Source organism: Mytilus edulis, chromosome 13 (assembly GCF_963676685.1).
Source record: "Mytilus edulis chromosome 13, xbMytEdul2.2, whole genome shotgun sequence".
Lineage (NCBI taxonomy): Eukaryota > Metazoa > Mollusca > Bivalvia > Mytilida > Mytilidae > Mytilus > Mytilus edulis.
The window spans coordinates 14,938,642-14,951,595 of NC_092356.1; the positions used below are offsets into that span (position 1 = coordinate 14,938,642).

General features: G+C 32.0%; 1 protein-coding gene across 2 annotated transcripts in view; it reads right to left on the minus strand.

Moving 5' to 3' along the window:
• Positions 1–28: 28 nt before the first annotated feature.
• Positions 29–12,954, minus strand: part of LOC139501535 (basement membrane-specific heparan sulfate proteoglycan core protein-like) — a 182,659-nt gene continuing 169,733 nt past the window's right edge. For both annotated transcript variants that reach the window (XM_071290646.1, XM_071290645.1), the window contains 4 exons: positions 12,627–12,852; positions 6,119–6,202; positions 4,904–5,013; positions 29–3,011 (listed from right to left, as the gene is read on the minus strand). In XM_071290646.1, the coding sequence (XP_071146747.1) occupies positions 2,863–3,011; positions 4,904–5,013; positions 6,119–6,202; positions 12,627–12,852 (569 nt within the window). In that variant the 3' untranslated portion in view covers positions 29–2,862. The remainder of the gene's footprint in view (positions 3,012–4,903; positions 5,014–6,118; positions 6,203–12,626; positions 12,853–12,954) is intronic.

The window sequence follows — 12,954 nt, forward strand, 5'->3', positions numbered from 1 at the left end:
ATGGCATATTAAAGATCAAAACTACACAAAAGCTCAGTAGTGTTTATTCAGTATTTTGTTATTGATGCACCTTGAAATTTCCCTTTACTGATTTGATGATACATTTCTCTTCATAAATTGTAAAATATTTCATGAAAATTAGATGCATGCTAGATATTTCTATTTTTGATTTTCTAATGATAACAATGATTTTACTTCTAAACTGTTAAAAAATACTGTTGAAAGTAAAGTATTTAAATAAAGCACATGCTTTGTACTTTTGCCAATCAATCACATGGTAGGATTGGTAAAGATTCTATTATTTGCAATTCAGTGAATTCCTATCAATCTTATTTTTCTTTGTTTTTTTTTCTCTTGCAATTTGCAAGCTTAATGAACATTTGTTTCTTTATGAATTTACAATTTGTCATGTATAAATTTAAAGCAATGACTTGGGACACTTTATTTGTTCCTTTGATATTGTAACACAGTGTCTGTCAGTGGTTATTTTACTTCAGTAAATCAATTGGTTGAATGCATTACTGCCACCATGTTCTTATGTTTGCCACAGATTTTTGTCAAGTCTAACCACAAAGATAGCAAAAAATGAAACAACTAGATAATAGATGAAAAGTTCAGTTCACGTAGATCAATACTGCAACAGACATCTTACAATTAATACTTAAAGTTAAAAGTACATCTTCAGTGGATAATTTCAATGGTATTTTTAGGACTGTAGTAAAACTCTGAATTCAGATCCTAAGCTGTAACAAATTAAAATTAAAAGCTAAAAACACTGATTTTTTTATTTGACTTAAATATTCTGAATCTGAGTTCTTCAACTGCATAGCAAGCAAACAAAATTTTGCACCTTTAATACAAAATGTGCATGTGCATATGCATTCTATATAAAGATAAGTATGGATTTCGTATAAAATGAGATTAAAATATATGCTTATAATAAGATGTAATACTTTTAGCACTGGCCAGTATATTTTGATCAAAGCTGAGGTATTTGATACTACAAATTCATTGCACATCCAATTTTTTTTCTATCGGCTTTATAACCATAATGAAATTTGACAGTAATTCTAAACAGTTTGCTAGGGCTTAAGCTTTCACTAGCTTGCAACGGTATTTAAGTATCTCCTGCAAAATAAACACTATGATGCAGTATAAACTTTTAAACTATTTTAGACGTAAAAATGAAGAAGAAAAAATAGGCCTACACTGGTATTTATCTTCACTCCTTCACATTATGATTAAAGTATCTTTTTAGGAATTTTCAAACTGAAAGAATTTATATTTGTATTAGTTAACCAGTATCATACAATTTCAAAAATCTACTTCACTGTTTATTTTTTCAAACTGAGTATTTTTACACTGTACTGATAATTTAACAGAAACAATTACAAAAATATTTGACATAGAAAAAAGTTGGCAGTTGTTTAGGTAACAAAACAAATTTTATACAGTCTTTTAATTGGAAATGCTTGCTCTCATTTTTGTAGAAACGACAACATACATTGTCAAAAACATTCAAAATAGCTAAAATACACTATATGATATAAAAATGGGTTTTATTACAATAAAATAAGACAAAAAATACAAAAATACAGCACCTAAACTTATAAAATGAAATATAAATGTTTGGATTAAGTCTATATATATCACAATAATACACAATGAAATAAAAATAAAAAGCGTGGTAGATTTGTTCAATCTGTGGTCATGACAACCTACACAAAGCTCAGTATCCATGACAACCTTTTAGGTTACACAAACATTTTAAGATAAGGATTATAAACAAGACAATGTCTCGGATTTGCAATAGGATTCATCACCTTAAACATTGAAATACAAAGTTTTATAATAAAATTAGTTTTATTTTTTTTTTATTGAATTGCCTACCATCATAAGTAAATGGATCTTAACATCCTCTTTGAAACTTCAAACTTTAAGACTTGTTTAAGTTACTTTTCATATTATTTTTTTAATTTCAAATTCAGTACTAACATTTTTGCTTGCAGTCAATCAAGTACTTAAGTGCCTGCAAAGTTAACTCCTGTTACCATTTAAAATAGAAAGTTCAACAATATAAACAGTATCTATGGTAACAAAATACAGGAAATATACATAAAAATATTATTTTTAAAAACAAAAACAGATAGAATGGAGTTGATAATAAAAAGGACACTATCTACAATAAGGTATATCGGCACCTATTTTTGACAATATTAATTACAGCATTATTACAATTAAAATGTCAAAATTCAAACACTTTGACATTCAAATATTTAAAAAAAAAAAAATTTTTACAAAATGATTTTTGCATATTTAACAAAACAAATGAAACACACATTCAATACATTAACAGATCTGCATCACTACCATATAAGAAATTAAATAAAACTTAGTGGCATGAACAAGATAGCTAACTTGTTTCCTGTACGTAACTTGCATGCATTCTGAAAACCATTCACTGTTATAATCATATAATATCATTCAATGTACACAAAATGTGTAATTTTAAAAGCTGGTTCACTTCATCCATAAAATTTACTAATTTGCCATCCTTTTGAAAATTATTGGCACAAATAACAATTCAATGAGCTTTTATTCTCTTTTAACTACCACCACTGGATATAAATTTATATTTATGAAAGCTTCAAAGCTATGAAAAATTGAAGCAATTTTATTCATAAGGAATTTATTTTGTATCTTTGAAATCATTTGATTGGATCAACCATCAACCATCCACGCCATCTAAGTATTCCAAAATATGGCAGACAATTTGTTCACATTAACAAGATCACACATGCACATTAACAAATATTAACAGATTTTTACACTCTTATAAAAAAATCATGTCATTTAACAAATTTAGCTACATGGGCGCACATTGAATCCTCTAACAGCATCTTCTGGAGCACGTAATGGCCCTTTGTCCATGAAATAAATATCATAAATACAACCGCTAAAGGTTTCTTTATATCTATTGGATGTCATTGTTTCTACTGAAGGTACTCCTCCTAAAAAAAGAAAGATTAATTAAATAACCTAAATCATGCTAATGTTAACCCATTTTCATTTTATTTAATTGAAGAGGGTTTTATTCAAGAAAATATCTGTTGGTGCAAGATTTATAACTTACTAGAACACACCCGCGAAATCGCGGGCATTCAGAGCGTAGTTTAAAGTATGTAAAGTGTTGTTGGAAGAATTTTGTAAAATATTGAATGAATGGAGAATTTCAGCAAAAGTATCATAAGTCATAGGTTATTGGGGACAGGAAAATGTTTTTTTTTTTTATCCCTCCTCCTTTATTTCCAAAATTCTGAATTTTTGGTTTTCTATCAATTTCAATATGAACATACATTTAGTATATATTATGACAATTTAAGTAAGGAGTCTGTAATTCAGTGGTTGTCGTTTGTTTGTGTTACATACTTGTTTTTCGTTCATTTTTTGTACATAAATAAGGCCGCTAGTTTTCAAGTTTGAATTGTTTTACATTGTCATTTCGGTGCCTTTTAAAGCTAAGTATGCGGTATGGGCTTTGCTCGTTGCTGAAGGCCGTACGGTGACCTATAGTTGTTAATTTCTGTGTCATTTTGGTCTCTTGTGGACGGAGTTGTCTCAACATGGCAATCATACCAGATCTTCTTTTTTTTGTAATCAATGAATTTTGTAAAAGATTAAATGATTCGAAAATTTCAGAAAAGGTGTCAAAAGTTCACATGAATAATTTTTGCGCTTATCTGTATATTATGAACATTCATTACTGTATAAATAAAGAGTATTTTCTTTCAATTCTAAGTTTAATAATCGATCCATGGTGGTCATTGATATAGTATTCAGACCCTCTCTATTTAATAAACTCTGTGACCGCTGTGGATAGTAAACTTGAAAATGATAGCAGATAGAATTCTGAAAATACACTTCTTTATTCGTAGAATATGTATGTTCAAAGTATACAGAAAAACGTAAACCGGAAGTCTAATCTGACTTAAAATTTCGGCCAATGACGGGACAATATCCGGATGCCTTTTTTTCCTCGTTTTTCTCCAAAAATAACTCAATCTGAATAATCATAAGAATGAATGACAAATGCGACTATGTATGTTACCTATAGAACACAGAGGCATGATGATTAATTTGTTGTGGAAGGAAGAGAAGCGACACACAAAATGAGGTCTTCTCGTTTAATAGTATAGATGATAACTTAATACCAGCTATTTACATCAGGGATACAGGATATTTTTTTTTTTTTGTAGGATGTTATTTTTATAGATGTCATTACTGATTTTTAAACAAAAAAGTATTTAAATCTTAAAAATATTTGAAATCTGGATTTTAAAAAAAATTAAAATTAGTTCAATGATTTGTTGGTGTTTCATACAGCATGGCATGAACTTTCCTAAATAAATAAAACTAATGTCTGGATATTATTTTTTTTTAAATTCATCTGGGTTTACCAAGCTTTGATAGAAGTAAATTTGGTGCACTATTCTAAAGATAGTTTATACAACCCTATAATATTCCTAAAGAAACATTCAATACTTATAATTACATTACGATTTCTATAAAGTTTTTCTTTTTTCACCAGTACACTTCATAATGTATGCTCATGTCATTACATAATTATATCAACATAAACCTGTCATTGATTTTTCAATATGATTTGTTTTTCTGTTTTCTTAATTGCTGAACAAGCTTAAGATAGAAGTGTACAAGTTGGTGAACTATTTTTTCTTGTTGTTCTGCCTTTTGTAAATCCCTAAACGTATATTGTTTCTAGGTGAGTATAGTATGCATTTTAAACTCCAAAAAGTAGTTGGTAGAGAGGTGTGTATGGCTATAGACAGTTTTTGATATGTTGCTAAATTATTCTTTTGAGGAGTTCTTCACACAATGAACTTACCTATATAAAGATTACTGCCTGCATTAAGCATCTGAAGTATTCCTTGTGAGGTACCCTCAACTACAGTTTCTTGTTTGTCATCAATCTTTAGTGTACCCTGACGTCCCAATCTGTCAAAAAATATGCATTCAGTATTAAACGCAAGAGGAATGGGTTCAATGGACACAGATGTAAACAACTGGAAGAAGACTTTATAAGTTTGATTAACTTGTGTCTCATCCCTTTTGCATATTTAAGTAATGACTTTGTAAACAAACCAAAAATTCAGCAACTTTCATGTTTATAAAGGAGCATAACTGATGAATCGTAAAAGTGATGTCACCACATTTTGAACTTGAACTGTGTTTTGTGATAATAAGCATTGTGTATAAGTTTCATAACATTTGTTTGGGGCAAACTAAAGCAATAAGCAAAAATGAAAAAAAAAATAATTATTATTATAAAGGGGTACAACTGATGAACGGTAAAGCAATACCACTCAATTTGAACTTGATCTATGTTTTATGGTAATAAGCATTGTGAATAAATGCTAAAACATTGGGTTGAGGCAAACTAAAATTAGACAACGGAAGCAAATTTTGAGGATATACTCTAGGGACAGCCAGGACCGATAAGGGTAACATTTTATGTCCTCTTAGCCTAGTGGAGGAGGAATAAAAAAGTTGCTGTTTATTGAACCCTTCAATCCATATGTTATGCCCTTTTTTAGGCATTATGAACAATTGTTTATCCTCAGTTACATATGAAAAAACTGTGTTGTCAGCAAATATGTTCCTTCTGTAAGAAAGAAAGACTATGGAAATGTGAAACAAATTCTGCTATAATATCTTTCCCTCATGGAACAATTACTGTAGCATTTCTATAGGTGTTCAAAATTGTTCTCTCATTTGATACTGATATGATAAGGCCAAGTAAAAATATATGTGTGGTTCCAGTTACCCTACCTACCATACTTTTAACAATAGCCTACCCTTAAGATATTTTTGTCATTTTTCATTAAGCTCTGATAAAGTCAGAATGTTGCTCCCATTAGGCTCAATGTAAAAAAAATGTAAAATAAAAAAAATCCCTACCTACCAATCTACCCATTACTTATTTTAAGATGTAACTGGAACCACACATATTATTTATTTGGCCTAAAGGTACTTCATGAGAGAGAGTATACTGTAGTTGAAATTTATTCTAAATTCTTATCACATTAAAAATATTCATTACCTTGTAACTTCAATGGTATGGCCATAGCCATCATTTACTTTCTGTAATGACCTAATTACTGCTGGTCCACTTCCAAGGTCATAACTGAAATGTATATAAAAAGTAAAATCACAAAAATACTGAACTCAGAGGAAAATCCAATCGGAAAGTCCATAATCACATGGCAAAATCAAATGACAAAACACAAAAAAAACAAATGGAGAAGAACTGTCATATTCCCGACTTGGTACGGGCATTTTCAAATGTAGAAAATGGTGGATTGAACCTGGTTTTATAGCGCTAAACCTCTCACTTGTACGACAGTCGCATCAAATTTAATTATAACAGATTCAAACAAAGTTACAATAAGAATTATTAGACTAAAGCACCTGTATATTGACCAACCAGGGCACAGCTTTATACAACAGCAGAGGTTGAACCCTGAACGGTTGGGGCAAGTATGGACACAACATTCAAGTTGGATTCAGCTCTAAATTTGGATTGTGATTAAATAGTTGACACAGCATAGGTTTCTGACACAGAATGAATGTGGTCTAATGAACTTAAAATTTTTTTTTGGCCTTTGAGCAATTCACTTTGCTGTTGAATATTAATCCTCTCACACAAATGTTTGAAGAAATTTTCTTTTTATTTATGAAATCTGAAATGAGAAAAATTTACCCCCCCCCCCCTTTTTTTTTCACATCCCCTTTCCCTTTTTTCAAAACTGATCTCAATTTCAATTTCTAATGGAGTTTGCAACAATAACCACTCATTTAAATACATCATAAAATATTAAAATGTAAAATAAAGTGCTTGTTATCACTGAATGGTAAAGATTGTTTTAATTTATCAGTTGGTAGTAAAAGTGAATATACATTGTATATTGTATAAAACAATGATTTAAGTTGATTCAACTACTATTCTGGACAAAGAAAGATAACTCCAATTGAAAATATCTTGCTATTGCACAATATTGGGCAATTAGATATTTCTTGCTATTGCAAACTACTACATGTGCAATTGAAAATATTTGCTTTTGCACAATACTGTGCAATTGAAGATTTCTTGCTATTGCGCAATACTGTGCAATTGAACATTTCTTGCTACTGCACAATACTGTGCAATTGAAGATTTCTTGCTATTGCTAAATACTGTGCAATTGAAAATTTCTTGCTATTGCACAATACTTAATATAATAATTTTGGATCCTGATTTGAACCAACTTGAAAACTGGGCCCATAATCAAATTCTAAGTACATGTTTAGATTCAGCATATCAAAAAAGCCCAAGAATTCAATTTTTGTTAAAATCAAACTTAGTTTAATTTTGGACCCTTTGGACTTTAATGTAGACCAATTTGAAAACTGGACCAAAAATTAAGAATCTACATACACAGTTAGATTTGGCATATCAAAGAACCCCAATTATTCAATTTTTGATGAAATCTAACAAAGTTTAATTTTGGACCCCGATTTGGACCAACTTAACTGGGCCCATAATCAAAAATCTAAGTACATTTTTAGATTCAACATATTAAAGAATCCCAAGGATTCAATTTTTGTTAAAATCAAACTAAGTTTAATTTTGGACCCTTTGGACCTTAATGTAGACCAATTTGAAAACGGGACCAAAAATTAAGAATCTACATACACAGTTAGATTTAGCATATCAAAGAACCCCAATTATTCAATTTTTGATGAAATCAAACAAAGTTCAATTTTGGACTCTTTGGGCCCCTTATTCCTAAACTGTTGGGACCAAAACTCCCAAAATCAAACCCAACCTTCCTTTTATGGTCATAAACCTTGTGTTTCAATTTCATAGATTTCTATTTACTTATACTCAAGTTATGGTGCAAAAACCAAGAATAATGCTTATTTGGGCCCCTTTTTGGCCCCTAATTCCTAAACTGTTAGGACCTCAACTCCCAAAATCAATCCCAACCGTCCTTTTGTGGTCATAAACCTTGTGTTTAAATTTCACTGATTTCTATTTACTTATACTAAAGTTATTGTGCGAAAACCAAGAATAATGCTTATTTGGATCCTTTTTTGGCCCCTTATTCCTAAACTATTATAAACAAAACTCCCAAAATCAAGCCCAACCTTCATTTTGTGGTCATAAACCTTGTGTCAAAATGTCATAGATTTCTTTTCACTTAAACTAAAGTTATAGCGCGAAAACCAAGAAAATGCTTATTTGGGCCCTTTTTGGCTACTAATTCCTAAAATGTTGGGACCAAAACTCCCACAATCAATCCCAACCTTCCTTTTGTGGTCATAAACCTTGTGTCAAAATTTCATAGACTTCTATTCACTTAAACTAAAGTTATAGTGCGAAAACCAAGAAAATGTTTATTTGGGCCCTTTTTGGCCCCTAATTCCTAAAATGTTGGGACCAAAACTCCCAAAATCAATCCCAACCTTCCTTTTGTGGTCATAAACCTTGTGTCAAAATTTCATCGATTTCTATTCACTTTTACTTAAGTAAGAGTGCGAAAACTAAAAGTATTCGGACGACGACGATGACGCAAGGCGACGACGCCAACGTGATAGCAATATACGACGAAAAATTAAAAAACTTTAACCTTAAGTGGGAAAGACTATATACAAACAAACCAGGAAACAAACACACAGACAGAAACTTTAACCTTAAGTGGGACAGACTATATACAAACAAACCAGTAAACAAACACACAGACAGAAACTTTAACCTTAAGTGGGACAGACTATATACAAACAAACCAGTAAAAAAACACACAGACAGAAACTTTAACCTTAAGTGGGACAGACTATATACAAACAACCCAGTAAACAAACACACAGACAGAAACTTTAACCTTAAGTGGGACAGACTATATACAAACAAACCAGTAAACAAACACACAGACAGAAACTTTAACCTTAAGTGGGACAGACTATATACAAACAACCCAGGAAACAAACACACAGACAGAAACTTTAACCTTGAGTGGGACAGACTATATACAAACAAACCAGTAAACAAACACACAGACAGAAACTTTAACTTTAAGTGGGACAGACTATATACAAACAACCCAGGAAACAAACACACAGACAGACACTTTAACCTTAAGTGGGACAGACTATATACAAACAACCCAGTAAACAAACACACAGACAGAAACTTTAACCTTAAGTGGGACAGACTATATACAAACAACCCAGGAAACAAACACACAGACAGACACTTTAACCTTAAGTGGGACAGACTATATACAAACAACCCAGGAAACAAACACACAGACAGACACTTTAACCTTAAGTGGGACAGACTATATACAAACAAACCAGTAAACAAACACACAGACAGAAACTTTAACCTTAAGTGGGACAGACTATATACAAACAAACCAGTAAACAAACACACAGACAGAAACTTTAACTTTAAGTGGGACAGACTATATACAAACAAACCAGTAAACAAACACACAGACAGAAACTTTAACCTTAAGTGGGACAGACTATATACAAACAACCCAGGAAACAAACACACAGACAGAAACTTTAACCTTAAGTGGGACAGACTATATACAAACAAACCAGTAAACAAACACACAGACAGAAACTTTAACCTTAAGTGGGACAGACTATATACAAACAACCCAGTAAACAAACACACAGACAGAAACTTTAACCTTAAGTGGGACAGACTATATACAAACAACCCAGGAAACAAACACACAGACAGACACTTTAACCTTAAGTGGGACAGACTATATACAAACAAACCAGTAAACAAACACACAGACAGAAACTTTAACCTTAAGTGGGACAGACTATATACAAACAACCCAGGAAACAAACACACAGACAGAAACTTTAACCTTAAGTGGGACAGACTATATACAAACAACCCAGTAAACAAACACACAGACAGAAACTTTAACTTTAAGTGGGACAGACTATATACAAACAAACCAGTAAACAAACACACAGACAGAAACTTTAACCTTAAGTGGGACAGACTATATACAAACAAACCAGTAAACAAACACACAGACAGAAACTTTAACCTTAAGTGGGACAGACTATATACAAACAACCCAGGAAACAAACACACAGACAGAAACTTTAACCTTAAGTGGGACAGACTATATACAAACAACCCAGGAAACAAACACACAGACAGACACTTTAACCTTAAGTGGGACAGACTATATACAAACAAACCAGTAAACAAACACACAGACAGAAACTTTAACCTTAAGTGGGACAGACTATATACAAACAAACCAGTAAACAAACACACAGACAGAAACTTTAACCTTAAGTGGGACAGACTATATACAAACAAACCAGTAAACAAACACACAGACAGACACTTTAACCTTAAGTGGGACAGACTATATACAAACAACCCAGTAAACAAACACACAGACAGAAACTTTAACCTTAAGTGGGACAGACTATATACAAACAAACCAGTAAACAAACACACAGACAGAAACTTTAACTTTAAGTGGGACAGACTATATACAAACAAACCAGTAAACAAACACACAGACAGAAACTTTAACCTTAAGTGGGACAGACTATATACAAACAAACCAGTAAACAAACACACAGACAGAAACTTTAACCTTAAGTGGGACAGACTATATACAAACAACCCAGGAAACAAACACACAGACAGACACTTTAACCTTAAGTGGGACAGACTATATACAAACAAACCAGGAAACAAACACACAGACAGAAACTTTAACCTTAAGTGGGACAGACTATATACAAACAAACCAGTAAACAAACACACAGACAGAAACTTTAACCTTAAGTGGGACAGACTATATACAAACAAACCAGTAAACAAACACACAGACAGAAACTTTAACCTTAAGTGGGACAGACTATATACAAACAACCCAGTAAAAAAACACACAGACAGAAACTTTAACCTTAAGTGGGACAGACTATATACAAACAAACCAGTAAACAAACACACAGACAGAAACTTTAACCTTAAGTGGGACAGACTATATACAAACAACCCAGGAAACAAACACACAGACAGAAACTTTAACCTTAAGTGGGACAGACTATATACAAACAAACCAGTAAACAAACACACAGACAGAAACTTTAACCTTAAGTGGGACAGACTATATACAAACAACCCAGGAAACAAACACACAGACAGAAACTTTAACCTTAAGTGGGACAGACTATATACAAACAACCCAGGAAACAAACACACAGACAGAAACTTTAACCTTAAGTGGGACAGACTATATACAAACAAACCAGTAAACAAACACACAGACAGAAACTTTAACCTTAAGTGGGACAGACTATATACAAACAACCCAGGAAACAAACACACAGACAGAAACTTTAACCTTAAGTGGGACAGACTATATACAAACAACCCAGGAAACAAACACACAGACAGAAACTTTAACCTTAAGTGGGACAGACTATATACAAACAAACCAGTAAACAAACACACAGACAGAAACTTTAACCTTAAGTGGGACAGACTATATACAAACAAACCAGTAAACAAACACACAGACAGAAACTTTAACCTTAAGTGGGACAGACTATATACAAACAACCCAGGAAACAAACACACAGACAGACACTTTAACCTTAAGTGGGACAGACTATATACAAACAACCCAGGAAACAAACACACAGACAGAAAAGCATAATTCCACTAGATGGGGCATAAAAATAAACTTTAATTGCTTATATCCATGTCATTTGAACTCTTGTCTCATTAGTAATCATACCACATCTCCCTATTTCAATATATAGTCAAAAACGAGAAGTATATTTTAAAATATAAAATGTAATGAAGGAATTTCAAGAGAATTACTTATATTTAATTATGGATTTTTCCCCTGTTGAATCCATATTATTCTGGCATTTTCAGTATCCAAAATTTTAGAAAATTAAAGGACATTTTGTACCCAGAAAATATAATAAAATGGAAAATGGAAATGGGGAATGTGTCAAAGAGACAACAACCTGGCCATAGAACATACAACAGCAGAAGGTCACCAATAGGTCGTCAATGAAGCGAGAAAATTCCAAACCCGGAGGCGTCCTTCAGCTGGCCCCTAAACAAACATATGTGAAATTGTCTTTTCCTTAAAAAGAGTAATATTAACAATCCAAGTTAATTATTGTAAAATCAGAAATTATTGAGTGCATTTCTTATTGCCATTATTCAAGGGACAAAAATGAGAGTTTAATTAATGCGATATGAAAAGCCCTCTTGAGGTTTTGTTTATGTAATTTATTTAGTATCAACTTGAAATAAAACTTTGAACTTGATTTCGAAAAAATATGCATAAAGGTCTATGTTTCAGTTATAAGAATGTGAGTTCTTATCATTGCGATACTCACCCTGTCGCGTTATGCACATCAATAAAAAACTTGCAATAATTTCTGAATTTACAGTATAAGATGAGCATGACTGTCTACCTGAATTGAAATATTAATTTGTCAAAAACAAAATTAATTCGGACTTGAAAAACTACAAAGCTTTGGTACATTACCTATATTCTATAAATCCATCTTTAAGACCAACTGATACATAGTCCTTTGACCGACTAATGCCTCCTGCAGGAGAAGCCTGGCCCTGGTAAAATATTAGACCATTAGGTTCTGTGGTCCTGATGGTCACTTTGACAATCTGTTTGTTCTCTGTCTGGGTCAAGAAAGATTTGTCGAACTCCAAAAATCCATCGCCTGTAACAGTGATCTTTTCTCCAAGTGGGGTTGCTGTTGAGATGATATAAAAGACAAATTCTAAAATATTTAAGAGGGTACCCAACACTTTGACTTAAGGATGTACTTAGATGAGGTTTAGGAATTTGTGTCGAA